Genomic DNA, 17717 nt, shown 5'->3' with positions numbered 1-17717 from the left:
ACCCTTATCAATGTACTGCCTTTTTAGTAAGTTATTTAAGTATGTTATATGAATGTATAGCGGTTTATCTGTAACGGCTTGATCGATTTTTGCAGAATTTTACAGGATAGTTCAAACCAAGATAATTCAAACTATCCCGATTCGTCCAAATTGACTAGGTCCTTCTTTTCCTTATGTCTCTACCCAACGTCGGCCGGACATTGCCCTCCTCAAAACACTTCTTTCCCAACATCGGCCGGACATTGCCCTCCTCAAAACACTTCTTTCCCAACATCGGCCGGACATTGCCCTCCTCAAAACACTTCTTTTACTATGCGGCAACAACCACGGTGTTAGAAGCACAACATGAAACATTGACTCCTCGACCAAATTCCATTTAAATCGTATGTCCCTTAAAAGATACAATCCGACGATCTTCTTACGAGCCCAATACCCAAAGTGGTAGGCTGATGGTAGTCATAAGCAACCCGACGTTGACGATATAGTGTGAACCTTTGAAAGGCCACATACTGTTGGGCTGCCATGAACATTTTGACTATAGAAACATATATCTTGTGTTAAAACAGTGAGAAACATGGCGAATTGTTTTTTACTTTTTTATCACGCATATAAAAAATGATACAGTATAGAGTTAAGATGAAAAAGACAAAAATAGTCGACGCCGACATGGCACTAGGACGAGACAAGGGAGATCACTGGACACGCATCTGGCTGGGCTTATCGCCGTTTCTTCCTTCTCCTCAAGCTGCACACACTCGGCCGATGGGTAGTGCCTGATATAGATAATGGTACTGTAGTGACACTTAAAAATGTTTGTTGAAATGAGAATATTCCAACGTTGAACATGAATGAAAGTATAACACAATTACAAAGCACGCATTGTGATGTGTTTAAAACATACAGTAATTACATGTAGAGCTTTTATATTCGAAGTCATATTTGCATTGGTCCCAGCCATACACAATCGCCGACTTGCGACAACCTCATGTCACCAGTTGGCTGTTAGAAGTCGTCTGGAAATGATTGTGGTCCACGATTTGTTCTAAGAGTAATGTTATATAATGGTCTTCCTCTGTAAATTGGTTATAGAATACTGCGGTAATCTTCCGCGGAGCTCAATAGTAATACAGTCAGGTAAGTGATCATCTTTAAAAAGGTCACCAAGTTTCGTTTAAATGTCGGACACCAGCAGCAGCAAGTTGTTGAGTAGTTGCCAACTAGTTGACGACATTCGCAAGAGCAGTCGGCCATCAATCTTTATAGGTGTGCAGTGGTTAAAGGCCTGTACAACCAGTCGCCAAGTATGCTAATTTCGGGATTTAATTCGGCAGTGGATGTTTGTCGAAGCCGTGTTTGTAGAAGTTTGATATCGATCGCGGGACATGTGTGACTGAGCATTGCATATGTAAACACGTAATTTCGGTATATGCGTAATTACCTTGATCTGTACAGGTCGTTGGTTTCGTATAAACGCCTTTACACTCTGAAAACAAACATCAGAACAACATAAACATATAACAACAAATTGACTCCGAATTGAAAAGTGCAGATTTCAAAGAAAATATATTGTACTTCAGTATATAAACTATATATCTATATTCATATACGAACAATGTTTTTACACAAACCTGTGGACCAGGCGGAAGTGTCATCAATGCGGAAGACGATGACGCCAGGCTCGGCGCCACAATTATCACTGTTTGAGCGTTCGGGGAGGTGTTTTGCGCTTAAGGTGTTGGTATAGCACACCTGCTGGACACTACCGTCCCCACCGCCCACGCCAACCTAAAGGAGACACGTTAACTTTTTACATCGGAATACCATCAAATATAAAATTATTGTTATCTCGCTTCTTACAGCTTCATATAAAATTCCATGGGAATACTATCAAATGAAATTATTGTTATCTACTAAATGATGCTTATTTTCATAAAACATTTTTCTTTTTGTTGCTTCACATGTTGATTGCACGTAGTAACACTAGCCACTAATACTTTCGAATAACTATGCCACGTTTCAGTCTATTAATGTAATTTTTAGAGTAAATTTTTAAATTATATTTTACATACTAGACTGTATATCATTCAACACACACAGGAAATCCCCGAAATAAACCTTAGAATCTTGAAGATCGATGGTCTTTAAAGGTTAATTTCTTGAAAATGTCGCACAGTTCTGAGCATAAAAATATGACTCACCGTAGTAATTTCGTTCAGTAAACTGTCACAAGTGCATGAGGATTGGGTAAGGTTGAACCAAAATGGTATATCCTAAACGTTTACTCTAGGTCTTACCACTGCTGGATACCATTCTATAGTATCATACAGGAATGCGGCGAATGTTTGGGAACCATCAGTCGCTAGGGCCAGTTGAAATGTGTTCTACAAGGCAAAACATCATAATACATGGTCTTAAATCGTGAGGACTATACCAATGCTTGGAACATGGTAGAGTATAAAGAGTTTCGATACAATTTGCAAGCATTTAAATGCAGTAGAAATATACAGCTTATTGCACAAAGTGTCAGCACTTTACTTACGGATAATTCAACACTTTTTAAAATGTAAACCATATTTTTAATTAAAAAAAAAGAAGATACACTGTATTTTATAATGTTCCTGTAATAAATGCATCTTATGAAAAGAAAATAGAAAAGTATAATCATGCAAGTATGCCTTACCGTCGCTGTTGTTGTGTCTGCTACTTTCTTTACGCCAAGCCACGTGATGACGTAAACCACGCTAGCGGTAAAGGACGCATCTGGAAACACGCCGGAAACGTAAGCGTCCACAACCGCCGTCTCTGTGCCCTGATTAAAGGTTTGGTGCTGAAAATTGAAATACTTATATATATTTTTTAATAAAGCCCAATTTGTTCAATTGTTTTCATTTTTACATTTCTACATGTATTTGTTCCTTGTTCTCATTCATTCATTCATTCATTCATTCATTCATTCATTCATTCATTCATTCATTCATTCATTCATTCATTCATTCACTCACTCACTCACTCACTCACTCACTCACTCACTCACTCACCCACCCACCGACCCACACACCCACCCACCAATCCATCCATCCATCCATCCATCCATCCATCCATCCATCCATCCATCCATCCATCCATCCATTCATTCATTCATTCATTCATGCATCATTCATTCATTCATTCATTCATTCATTCATTCATTCATTCATTCATTCATTCATTCATTCATTCATTCATTCATTCATTCATTCATTCATTCATTCATTCATTCATTCATTCATTCATTCATTCATTCATTCATTCATTCATTCATTCATTCATTCATTCATCCTTTGTTCATTCCTTTGTTCATTCCGTCATCCTTGCATCCCTTCATTCATTCCTTCATCCCTTTATCCCTTTATCCCTCCCTTCCTTTATCCCTTTCTTCCTTTATCCTTTTCTTCATACCTTCCTTCACCCTTTCATTTTTTAATTCCATCCCGAATTTCTTCCTGAATTCTTTACTGAAATCTTTTCTGAAATTAAGCGGTCTCAGTTACCTTGAGTTCAGCTGCCGGGGATTCCACGACGTCAGACCCGAATGGCGCCAACCATTTGTTTGATCCAACTAAGTTCGACAATTCCGATCCTACCGTTGTAAATGAGCTGTCGAACGCTATCAGCCCGTTGTCCGATACCTTAAAAGACATGGGATATAGTGGGCTACCGAAAAAAATACCCCAACAGACAAAAATTAAGCCCGGCATAACATTGATGTCAATTCAACGTATTCTATCGACTTTATTTATTTTTCAGTTAACAAACATGTATCTCTATAGCGAACACTAATTGGCCATAAAAACCCTTTGACAAACACACAAATGGTTAAATTTAAATAAATGTAAACATTATCAAATGAATGTGTACTGATATATGCTTTTAAAACATTAAGAAACAATATTTATTATATTAAAACATGTCAAATGAACATGTGCACTGTACGGTGTATGGCGGTCAGCCAAGGTTCCAGTGTAAATCTCATTAAGGTATCCCACCCATACATATGCGAAATTTGGATCTTAGTTTTTCCATTGCCTAACACGACACAAGTTTAAACTCTGCCGTCATCAAATTCTATATAACGGAAAAAATGTTAGTAAATAAACCATACCATACTTTCCTTTTACGATCAAGAACCCTATAAAATAATAACTGATTTCGCTCTTCCGATATTCTTTTCAATTGACCTTGACTTCGCCATATCGTGTCGGTCGTGTAAGGTCATACAAACTTTCGTTAATTGTGCCCTCTTTCATTGCCTTTTCAGTCAATTTGATCATATGTGTATCCAATGAAAACCCCAATATAAAACAAAATTATTAAAAATATTCTGACACGTTGGACTATACATAGGTTGATTTCATTTACGCGCTTTAAGCTAAGCTCAAATATTATTACACATTAGCATATTCCAAAAGCACAGATTTATCTTATCATAATTATTTCCTTAAAATACTAAACTATTTTCATTACTCAAACTTTTAATAAAAAATAAAAATATTTTGTGCATTTATTAAAATATTTACATGCATGCAGCATGATTTTATAACACTTGTCATGGAAATAATAAAAATAATCTTGTAAATCACATCATTTAACACCAGCAACTCATCCTTGACAGCAGTTCACGGCCTCTAAACGCCAGCTCCACCACTTTACGGTGGTGCAAAGTAAAAGAGCTGTCGACACTTCCGTGGTGAAGCTGTGCCCTATGTTTACATGAACAAACGTGAGTATGATTTATATTTTATTTGATAATTTCATTTAAGGGACATATTTCGAAAATCGGAGAATGTGGTACCGTGTAAGAACACTTCTACTGTAGGCTGGTTAATATTTGGTTCAATATTGTGCATACTGTGGTGCCAGGAGCTTTTCTCCCGAATCGGACTTGTGCATATTTTGAGATCTGATTGCATAGCAAGTTCATTCCGGTACTTACACACCCCGTAAGAACATCCTCACGCATGCAAACATAACTGTTATGTATAGTACCTATGCCGAAACACAACACAACTGATAAGCACTTCTTAAAAAGGAAAAATGCGCATATTTATAAAAGTGGTGACGCTGTTGCCATAGTAGTGGCGCTGTCGAGTAGTGGTGGCGCTATCGAGTATGTTTTGCGCTTGAAGTAATATAAAAAGTTAACGCTTTTGGAATGAATACAAAAGTTGCTATGTTTATCATTCATTGAACAATATTCTTGTTATGCATTCTACTTGCGGAAACAAAACTCTACACGAACTACATTATCCATACTGAAAACTATTTCGAAAACAAACGGCTAGGTGCTGTCTATTTTACCATAGAACTTTAAGTATCTATAATGTGTGTCCGGTATGGATAGAAAAATTCGACCCGAGTGCACGCGCGTAAGCCGGTAAGGAGGCTGAGGCTAAGGGGATAAGGTAGTTCGCGTAGAGTTTTGTTTCCGCAAGTAGCATGCATAACCAGCATAATTTTGTTGTGTTCCGGTATAGGTACTATACATAACAGTTATGTTTGCATGCGTGATAATGATCTTACCGGGGTGTGTAAGCACCGAAATGAACTTGCTATGCAATCAGATCTCAAAATATGCAAGTCCGATTCGGGAGAAAAGCTCCTGGCACCACAGTTTGAACAATATTGAAACGAAATATTAACCAGCCTACAGTAGGAGTGTTCTTACACGGTACCACATTCTCCGATTTTCGAAATATGTCCCTTAAATGAAATTATCAAATAAAATATAAATCATACTCACGTTTGTTTATGTAAACATAGGGCACAGCTCCACCACGGAAGTGTCGACAGCTCTTTTCTTTGCACCACCGTAAAGTGGTGGAGCTGGCGTTTAGAGGCCGTGCAGTTGCTTTAAACAAACCGAGACTATATCATATTTCCGCATGGTATGGACATTGAAAGAGCATTTCATTTTCAACATCACTTTTACAGATAGAACATGTTCTATCACGAACGTCCAGTCCTGTTCATACCGGCCGATTTCAAGCCAGATCGGTGTTTTCATGGTAAATGATACTTTTACATAATATCCAGTTTCAAAAATGAACTTTAAGTTTCTAAATGTTCTTAAAGCTGCACTCTCACAGATTGAACGTTTTGACAACTTTTTTTATTTTTGTCTTGGAACGACCAAATTTTGCATTAATATATGAAAACAGAAGATAATAGACTGATGACAAAATATCAGATCGCAAATTTTCATATTTCCGCTCCAAAATTGATGATTTATGCATTTTTCTTAAACCGTTAGTAATGGTTTTAGCCAAAAAACATTAAATTTGGAATGGAAATATGAAAATCTGCGATCTGATCTTTTGTCAACAGTCTTTTATCACTGGTTTGCAGATAACAACACAAAAATTTGCTCTTTCCAAGACAAAAAAAGTTGTAAAAACGGTAACTGAGAGAGTGCAGCTTCAACGTATTGCTATCAGAACGGCGTACTCTATACACTGACGGTTAACTGTTAACTTTCTATCCAGTTATCAACATACTGTTCAAGATCTCACATCACGCTTCAAATTCAATGGAGTCGTTCATTTTAAAGATCCATATACTCCTCATTCGCAGCTTCTTTTTATAGTATCAACCACAAAGACTGCCTAGACACGAAGTGGACTATGACCTACTTCTGTAAAAATATAATATAATTGTATCACATTTCTTTATGTCTGCAAAGCGGAAACCGGAACTTGACTGCCGTTGCACTCCCCCCCCACATACACACACCAACGAAAATGAAATAAAAAAATAGATAAAAATAAAAACATAACCAAAAATGAAAATCTATATTTTAAATAAATACAATAATGGGAAGGGATTTATTTTACTAGGATGGTTTTGTAAATCATATACATTATAGCTATGAATTTGCATTTTATTCCAATGGTTTCATATGATATGTACAAGCCGCACCTATGTAGGCGTTGGGAAATGTCAGAAGAACTACTAAAGAAGATATAAAATTCAACTTTCATGACAAGTTTAAAATGATAAAGCTGTCAACTATCATATTTTGTTTATTTTTAATAAGTCGTATCCTTAAAGATTATTGTATGACAATATAAAGAGCATGCAATGTTAATAACATCTTCTGAATTTAATTAAAGTGTGATACTGTAATGTAAAACTGTATTCATGAAGCGTTTGGTTGTAACGTTGTTTTATCGAGATGCGACAGGGGAATGGGCTATATCAGCTTCTTCTATACAGATGATAATTTACTCAAATAAAATTTGCCTCAGTACAGACGACCCAGCCAATAACGCCTTATATTGAGGCTCGAATTGGCCCATTGATGATTGCGGAGATTTTGAAAGGTCTCTACTGCATGTGGGGTTGTGGTTATCGGCAGTACGACATCCGTTATTAAATATCGAACTGGATCGACATACGAAATCCACATCATATGTAAGGCAAGTACGACATACGGCATTCAGAAAATGACTGTCAAACTGGCTAAACGAACGGCATTTTTATTACTCCGAAACCCGTTGTCCGCAAATATCGTCCGTATCTGCATTTCAAAACGGAAACCACATACCATGGGTCCGCAAAAAGAATACAAAAACTCTTTAATTGAAATGTCATCTTATTAAAATTATATTTCAATTGATTTTTAGATTTTCAGATACAACTAATTGATATGCAACTGTAACTAAGTCTAAATATTTGTAAAAATGATGCATTTCCATAAATAAAAAGTTCATATTGAACAAGATAGACTTAACTGTTCCATTTTCCGTATGTTTTGCTTTATGAAAATGTTTGTATTCATTCAAGCTCCTTAATTGATCACCAAGATCGATTTCAAAGATAATAATCAAAATGTATTGTGGTACTTGTCCAAAATCTTTGTTTTGTCAGTATTAGGTCATAATGTGACTTAACAAGAAAAATACCGAAAATCATGAGACTGAATTGCGGACATCGGTAAAATGCGTGTAAATTTTATTATCAAACCGGCAGACAGTTCGTTCAACAGTAAAATTGTTCCCGCTTGGGGACAAGAAGTAAAACCGAATAATCATTCTGAAATACATATTGACTCACGTAGATATTGCTGTAGTCTGTTCCGCGTAGGCGGACGGCCGTGGGTAGTGTCAATATGTGCAAGTAGTCGTCATAGAGGGACAGCTCCGTAGCCGTAGCGTGGTCAAGAATAACGGATTGGCAGTGGTCAGGCATCGTAAGTAACAAAATCACCACTAGGAGCGCTTTCGAGTCCAACAAGAGCATCGTCCGCATCCTGCGTCGATAAAATCAGAACATTGATATATGACAGCATTGAAAAATAATTATTGATATAATCTTCAAAACATGGCTGTAAGGTCATCTAACTTTGAACGTTTTTAGCATTTTTTTCCAGCGTTTCCTTTATTTTACTCAATAACAAGAACAATAAATAAGTACTATCTATAATAATAAAAAAACACGTATATGCGAACGTGTGGAAAGACATATACATGTATATATATTTGATTTCTTACATTATTAGAAAATATTTCACACTACAAAATTTACAATGTATTATATTATTAATAAATTTCCATTGTTATCAATTTGGTTAAATTCTTGTCACATAATTTTCGCTATAACATTTGGTATAAATTCATTTTTTTTTGTGTTATCCCATCATTCCAATTTAGGATCAATTGTTTCCTGGTTCTGTTGACGGTTAGCGTATTTCGAAGCCTATCTCATAATTAACCGGAAGGGAGTTAATAAGGTAAACATTCTTAAAACCTTCGTCACATTTGGTATTTAAGCAGGCAATGACGCCATGAACATATAACTTATCAACGGTAACACAAATTTCACTTCCCTCGCACCAATAGTTCAGTTTTAATCCCTTAAAAAATGTGTGTATTTTTTGCGCCACCAGGTATCCGTCGGCCATATTTGTATTGTAAAAATGACGTAATGGTGCACGGTCTCTTCTTCGTCGGGCATAATTGCCTTCACGTGCCGAGGTAATCTCACGGGTGGAAACGATAGTCATTTTTGAGGGAACGAATTTGGCCGTTTCGTTATAATTGGCCATCGTGCTCATAACGTCCCTTGACCATGTCTTGGGCCATTATGAGTCATTCGGGCCAATTATCACTCAATGGCCCGGCTTCGCAATGTATTTATCTTAAAATAACGTAATCTAACCGTTTGTCTAGCAACGATTTGACAGATTATTTTCTTTTTTGGATATGATCAAAACATTTATTTTACTTATAAACGGAATAAAAAGGATCGGAAAAACATTTTTCACAATTTCATCTAACCGTTTGTGAAGTCACTATTTAAATAATGCACACATCGTTGAAAGTAATGTGTTTATGAAGTAATTCTTTCTAGATATCATCAAACAATCCATTCTACTTATTTACGGAATAAAAATGATGAGTTATTCTTATTTTGGGGGAGTGGTTACAATTGACTGGTGCATTAGGCTAATGCAAAACATCTTTTATGTAAAATAAGTTCAACATATTAATGCATTAAAACTATACTTTGTTAGAAAATACTTTTTCTGCATCAACCTTTATTGAGCACCTTTAAAGGATTTCTCTACAACTATGATTGACATCACAAAATCTCACTAAAGGAGTCGATCTGCATTGCTCGAACAAAGCGTTTTAAGGATATTATTTTAACGAGATAGAGACTTTTCAATCCTGCGCTTCGAAAACAACATTTATTTTTTAGTTGTTTGTTAGTCTTGCAAAAACATATGTTGTAATATTAGAAAGGAGGCTGCCAACTTTTAGGACATCTGATATAAATGCATTAAGTTATTATTTCATATTAATTATTAAAATATTTTGAGTTGGTTCATACAAACTATGTGGGCAGCTTGTCTTTGCTTAAAAGTATTGGCACACTGTCATCAGATATTGAGAATGTGGTAATGCATTTTTCTTACAAATGTTTTATCATAATAAATTAAATTCGCGGTGTTATCAGTCGATTTATCTCAAAATTTTAATAAATACTACATTAAGCATTAGTAGCGAAGTGATTTAGTTTAATTTATGAGAATATTATTCCCTTTTCCTCAATAAGATGCAGATAAAAAACAACAACATGCACAGGCAGAAGACATCTCTACAAAAGAACGTGACGCTCATAAAATACGTCTGTCCAGAAGGGTTAAATCTGCAACTGACGTTTTCCCATAAATAGTATCATTCCTCTGTATGGTGTCTTTTATTATGTATTACTATATGGTGTGACAAGTAAGAGAATGATATCTCATATTTAACGGGGACAAATTTCAGGTTGAGATTTCTGATTTACCGGGGATAAGTGTCAGGTTGAGATCTCATACTTTCCGAGGATAAGTGTGAGTTTGAGGTTCCATACTTTCCGAGGATAAGTGTGAGTTTGAGGTTCCATACTTTCCGAGGATAAGTGTGAGTTTGGGGTTCCATACAGCAAGCAGTTTTAATCGACATAAGCATAAAAAACTTACCGTCGCAACAATATGTAAATAAAACAAGAGCATGGCATGCGACACTTATAGAATAAGTACTTTTAATAGATTACTTATATAGTTAACATAAATATTGTTAGACTATGTATAAAATTATGAAGAATGTTGTCAGTGTTAAGGTATAATATGTAAAGGTAATGCGTTATGATAATGGTGATATATAGATATATTTTTATTTATATACTGATTCATGATTAATTAATAGAAATGAGGTTCATGCCGAGAAAGATATTGATTTATAAAACAAATTCAACACTCATTCACGGAACTTCTTGTGGACTTCTTCTACAACGTGCGAGTTTATAAAACCCCAGACTTCAGAACAATAGTTAAGATCTGATAATACGTATGCGTCAAACAGATTTAACATTATATTTATTGGAAAAATATAGGCGAGGTTATCTCCACTGGAAACAGGCCAATGTTACTGTTTAAAAAATCTGACAATGTTCCTAACTGTTTTACTCAAAGCATCAGCTTATTATACATCTCACAAGGGATACAACTTTACCATCGATTCCCAACATTATCAATTTATGCCACAGGCTGTTACTTTCAATGCAATCGTAAGTTTTTTTTCTAATCAATTAAGCAACAGGACAACGTTTTCCTTATAAACTGCTTTTGAATCAACGCGTGCAAAATAAAAACAGTATCCACAGTGCTGACTTATTTTCAAACCCAAACTGAGCACCTGTTAATATACTGTTTTCTTAAGCCCACGCAATTAGTCTCTTAAAATTTCTTAAAATAACAGTAAATCATTTTGAAAAACAGCTGATAAGAGTTATCCACATGTTATTATTAGGTTTCGATTGATTGCCCTTTTTTGGATTGGGATAATAACCCACAGAGAACTTAAAAATGACTTAATGTCCACTTTATGATTAAATTGGAACTCCACGGTACAATAATTAGTAGAATTGATCCCTTAGTGTACTCGTATAATACACTATCAATAGATGCTTCCTTATCTTAATTTCTACCAGTATAAATATTATGTTTAGATCACATATTTACGAGAGCCAAGTGTGAGGATGAGATTTGATATTCACCGGGGACAATTGTGAGGTTGGTTATCATTTTAATCAGGGAAAAGAGTGAAGTTAAAATCTAACCACGAACAAGTGTAAGGTTGAGATCTAATATTTCCCGGGGACAAGTGTGAGGATGATATCTAATATTTCCCGGAGACAAGTGTGATGATGAGATCTATCATTTACCGGGGACAAGTGTGAAGTTGAGATCTATCATTTACCGGAGACAAGTATGAGGTTGGGATCTAATATTTACCGGGGACAAGTGTGAGGTTGAGATCTAATATTTGCCGGGGACAAGTGTCAGGTTGGGATCTAATATTTACCGGGGACAAGTGTGAGGTTGAGATCTATCATTTACCGGGGACAAGTGTGAGGTTGAGATCTATCATTTACCGGGGACAAGTGTGAGGTTGAGATCTATCATTTACCGGGGACAAGTGTTAGATTGAGATCTAATATTTACCGGGGACAAGTGTGAGGTTGAGATCTATCATTTACCGGGGACAAGTGTGAGGTTGAGATCTTTCATTTACCGGGGACAAGTGTGAGGTTGAGATCTATCATTTACCGGGGACAAGTGTGAGGTTGGGATCTAATATTTACCGGGGACAAGTGTGAGGTTGGGATCTAATATTTACCGGGGACAAGTGTGAGGTTGAGATCTATCATTTACCGGGGACAAGTGTGAGGTTGAGATCTAATATTTACCGGGGACAAGTGTTAGATTGAGATCTAATATTTACCGGGGACAAGTGTGAGGTTGGGATCTAATATTTACCGGGGACAAGTGTTAGGTTGAGATCTAATATTTACCGGAGACAAGTGTGAGGTTGAAGACACATATTACCGGAGACAAGTGTGAGGTTGAAGACTCGTATTACAGGGGACAAGTGTGAGGTTGAAGACTGATATTACCGGGGACAAGTGTGAGGTTGAGATCTTTCATTTACCGGGGACAAGTGTGAGGTTGATATCTATCATTTACCGGGGACAAGTGTGAGGTTGGGATCTAATATTTACCGGGGACAAGTGTGAGGTTGGGATCTAATATTTACCGAGGACAAGTGTGAGGTTGAGATCTATCATTTACCGGGGACAAGTGTGAGGTTGAGATCTAATATTTACCGGGGACAAGTGTGAGGTTGAGATCTAATATTTACCGGGGACAAGTGTGAGGTTGGGATCTAATATTTACCGGGGACAAGTGTTAGGTTGAGATCTAATATTTACCGGAGACAAGTGTGAGGTTGAAGACACATATTACCGGAGACAAGTGTGAGGTTGAAGACTCGTATTACAGGGGACAAGTGTGAGGTTGAAGACTGATATTACCGGGGACAAGTGTGAGGTTGAATATTCATATTTACCGGGGACAAGTGTGAGGTTGAAGACTCATATTACCGGAGACAAGTGTTAGGTTGAAGACTCATATTACCAGGGGACAAGTGTGAGGATGAGATCTCATATATACCAGGACAACTGTAAGGTTAAAATGTCATATTTACCAGCATAATCCCAAAGTCAACTAACACATTTGCACACAGTTCCAGCTGAAATCGCAATATCTATAAATAACGATATTTAATTAATGTTGTGTATAGTGTAAGTTCGGCGTATATAGGATCTTACATGAGTTGCCATTTTGGAATCGCGATGTATAACTTCAACTGCGAACTCGGTGAATGTTTGATTGGGAAACGTTGATTGTTTTGTACTAGTCATGACTTCCATGATTGTTTGATACTTAGCTTTTTACGAACATATAATGGGTTACTTCTTTTTCAATACCTACATAAATTATTATAAATTGTACACCTTTTGAATCTTGAAAACTTTATGAATCAGATTTTGCTAAAAGTGCTACTTTCTAAAGAATAATGTTAATCAAGCGTGTCGGACACGATGGCGTTGAGTTTCGCTTAGGAATCGTCTTAAGGCCCATCAGCACTCAAATATGAAACTTTTTTGATGTGTCTTATATACATTTACAGCGTTTAAATGCATTAAAATTAGAAATAAAATAAATTCTAAATAAGATATGCCTTTCGGTAAAATTGGAATTTTCTTACAGCAATAACAGCAGTTGATAATTTCACTGCAAATTAAGAATAGAAACTAACAACTATTTTTAAAATCATTGTAGTTACTTCTCATTATTCAAAAGTAGCTCACTTGAATGACAGAAATTATGTCAACAATGATTTATCATGAACAAGATGTGATGCGTATGTTGAAATGAAGGTTTGTTTCGAATTAAGATAATTTACCGTATATTAGGGAAATGGTTTTCCTATTTTTCAAATATTTTCTTTAAGCTGAATCATCAAACATTTACTTTCGTAATTATAAAATGAAAACAAGACTTTTTGTTATTTAAACCTCTGCCATGTTTGAGGTTTCTAGGCCCAAGCGTTGTTCAATTATTGATAGGAAAATACTAAAAAAAATGGTTTAAATCATGAGCGAGGCCCTTTAAGTTAATTTTATATATTTTAAATTCATTTAATTTTTTTTAAAAAGATATGTTTTCCAAATCATATTTGAATTTTCAGATTTTTTAACTGCTTAACCATACAAATAATAGTAATAATCATTTATTTATCTAAATTTAACCACGAATATCCTATATGTTGAAAGTCCCAGTCCCATTGTCTTTTAGTAATGCAAACTTATCGAAATGTATGTATATCCAAATGACTTCTCCCTACCTTTTTGACCTTCTTCAATCCCCAGTTTCATAACAAAAAATGCATTTATCGCAATAACAAATATGCCATAAAACCGAAATTGTAATCTTAATTTAGCGCGCACAACGTCATTACGAAATTTGCATACCACTTCACTTTCTTAATACAAAGGTGGTGGTGCATAAGCCTTTTATTACTCGCACTCTGGCAAGGACCATTCAGGGTGTGCTGCGATAAGATTGTTAGTCATTTTAGGTGTTTAGAGCATAGTACATATAGAGAGAATGTAATCCTAGTTAGAGCTACCCTGGTTCTTAATGTTTACCAAAGTATAGCACTGTCACACGGGACCCCATTTACCGTCCCTCCCAGAAGACGATGAGTATTTTTGTAAGTTGTGTGGCTAGGATCGAACGTGCGAATTTATTTTCAACTTTCAATTTTGGCTCAACTTTAAAATATTACCTTAAATTTGACCAATATGCCTGCCTACTTTTCCAGTATTTTTTTTCAAAATTGACAGTAATATGCTACGCCCTAATCTTAATCATCATCATAATCAACAACATCATCACAACTACCATCATCATCACCACAATCACAACCACCAGCACCATCATCATCCCCACAACCATCATCATCATAATTATCATCATCATCAACGTCATCACCACCGTTTTTGTTGAAATATTAGAACTCTATTTTTTAGCATTATAATAAATAGTTAAGTTAATCCTCTTTATGTGGCAAAAAGGCACAGTTGCGCCTCATATAAGCAATTTCTGCGTCGCCGCATAAAGGTGGTCGTCCTGTTTATGCGTTGAAAATCACCACAGAAACGAAAAAACACGTTAATGCGGCGATGCTAGCTGTTATGCGTCGTTACAAGCCCGTCTACAAGCGAATCAGACTGATATGCTTGGCCGTGAGAGTGATGTCATAGTGACTCGAAAACTTGGAAAATTGTTTTTAATCCACATTTGTTGTGTTTACACTTTTGACTTTTCAAATATTTCATTCAGTTAAAGGCGACCAGTGAAGTTAGATTTAGATTTTGTTTAATTTGATTTGGACATTACATTTTATTATATGGAAAATAAATGCATTAATAAAAGTTAATTGATAAATGTTTATAAAATGTTCGATCTCAGACACGAAAAAATTATAAACTTTATTTTTTTTTTAAAGAACTATTTCTAAATAGAAGGTATTTCGAAAAATAAAATACAATCAAAATGAACATTAAACAAACAAAAAATTGTTGAATTCAGTGTAAGACAGTATTTTATTTCATATAACATACAATACATAAAATAATATTGGTTAGATTTGAAGCAGGATCAGTGTAAGGCATTTTTTGTTAAAAAAAATATTATTTTTTCGAGATAATGAATCTAATGATTCGTTATAATTGATTTATGTTTGCGCTTAAGCAAATTATTACATTGTAAAGTACAATTTCTTCTTTAAACGCGTAACTTTTTCCGTTATAACGAAATAGAGGTACATTTTATCAATCCGTTGATATTCCATCAAAGCAAAATAAAAATAAGTATTTTAACCGAAAATAATTTGCGTTAACGTCTCTTAGGGGTTATCCATGCTCATTTAAAGATTACATCCATAATAATAGTAATATAATAAGTGTCTCACTAACATTGCAAATATAAAAACAAACTGGTTTAAACATTGTTCTTTCGTAAAGTTTCATAATTTAATTATTTACACAAAACATTACAGTAATAACAAAACATGATCAGTAGTATAATATAATATTATAAAAATGAATTACCTTATATTCACATATGTGTTATAACCCGATCCATGGTTGTGAATGTAGTTCCATCATATTACCTTGCTTGTTTCAGATTGAAGAAGGGAAACTTGAAAACAGTATAAACGCCGAATAATAACAATAAAGTTGAAGTTGATTTTATTTGACAATCATACAAAATAGAGAGTAGAATTTCAAGTAACATCTACTGCTCATGCATTCACTACCATATCATATTGCAAGTTAGTTTATCCGAGATAAACGCTTCAATTTTGTTGCATTAATACTCCAAAGAGTAAACATAAAATCCGACACTTCATTATTTGGACTTGTTCCGTCAATCGTAATGATCGCTGATATGGGAGCGTACTTTATTAAGACATTATTAACCATTGACGCCGTATATCAAAGGCTTCGCTCTGCCATAACAAATGGTACAAACCTCTATCAGAATGAGATCTTAATAAAATGATACGCTATTGGGAGAAACTAATTTAAACGTCCAAATGACTGAATAAAAAGTACAAATAGGCAAAAGTTTGAGGGAGTTGATGTGATTTACAAATCTTGCAAAAGATGTTCTGTTTGTTTTTCTCGATTTTCATTTCACACATAGCGAAAATTGAAGAATTAATCAGCAATATGTCACTTTTGACATAATCACAATTTTGCAATAACGAACATAAAAAAAGATATCACGGAGAAGACGCAGAGAGAAAATGAAATGTCATGAAAAGTATTTGTAACACAACTATGCTATATCTTATGACATACCATTTTGGTCCAACATATACTAGAAGTACTGTTAATCTACAGGTGCATCTCGAAATAATTACAGTCTGAACAAACGACTACGTTCGTGTTACAGTTTGTCTGATTTTGACCTAAAACCCCAAACGGACTAAGAATTCATTCCCATATAATATTTAATTTCCCAAACTCTTGTTGTAAGGATGTTATTGTTTCTGTACACAAAGAAGGGTTAACACCTGACCCTGCAAACCACAGATGTATAACTCTAGACTAAGTCACTTTAAAGTATTTTCTAAACTTGGTGTGAATTGGTTGATAAGTTTAATGACTATCGGTTTGGTTTTCCCGATAAGAATTCTACAGCTGAAGCCATTTTCTGCTTAACCCTGGTATTTGAAATGTTCTACACAACAAAGCATTGGCTTCGGTTACACGGAGAAGTACAGGCAAAACGTTCTGAAAAAGAGATTTAGAGATCGCCCATGGACATGAAATTATGATGGAACTTTTAAGAGTCGGTGTTCAATGTCTGCGAAAGAAAAATAAAAACGTTTTGAAAAAAACAACAACAAAGTGTACATAAGTGAAAAGACAAACTGCAACACAAATTAAACAACCGCCTTATAGGATTATAAACGTATGTACTTTATAGATACTATTTCATTTTTAACTCTGGAGATACAGCTCATATATACATGTATGCTTTTTTGTATTTCATTTGTTATTTGAATTATTGGCCGGGGGGCATTCAATGCAACAAATAGTCGCACTGCATCTGTTCAGCCTTCTGCGTCTGTACGACGCCATACGAAAGGCCATGGTCGCCGGAGAGGAGGTTAAATACGTAATTAAAACCCTCCTCCTCAATGGAAGCCGTTCACACCCCAAGCCAGCGACCAGTAGAGACGTCAACAAAAGTGCTTGATTAAAGTGTCATC

General features: G+C 35.3%; 1 protein-coding gene across 1 annotated transcript; it reads right to left on the bottom strand.

Moving 5' to 3' along the window:
* Positions 1 to 580: 580 nt before the first annotated feature.
* LOC128209489 (alpha-tectorin-like) lies at positions 581 to 16356 on the bottom strand. The gene is made up of 8 exons (XM_052913536.1): positions 16045 to 16356; positions 8092 to 8287; positions 3531 to 3668; positions 2681 to 2827; positions 2295 to 2381; positions 1629 to 1785; positions 1439 to 1483; positions 581 to 773 (listed from the first exon to the last, which is right to left on the bottom strand). Exons 2-8 carry the CDS (start codon positions 8284 to 8286, stop codon positions 718 to 720), a joined length of 825 nt encoding a protein of 274 aa, XP_052769496.1. The 5' UTR covers position 8287; positions 16045 to 16356; the 3' UTR covers positions 581 to 717.
* Positions 16357 to 17717: the final 1361 nt, after the last annotated feature.

Source organism: Mya arenaria, chromosome 11 (genome assembly GCF_026914265.1).
Source record: "Mya arenaria isolate MELC-2E11 chromosome 11, ASM2691426v1".
Classification (NCBI taxonomy): Eukaryota; Metazoa; Mollusca; class Bivalvia; order Myida; family Myidae; genus Mya; species Mya arenaria.
Note: the sequence above shows the minus strand (reverse complement) of the source record. Positions and strands in the feature narration are given on the sequence as shown.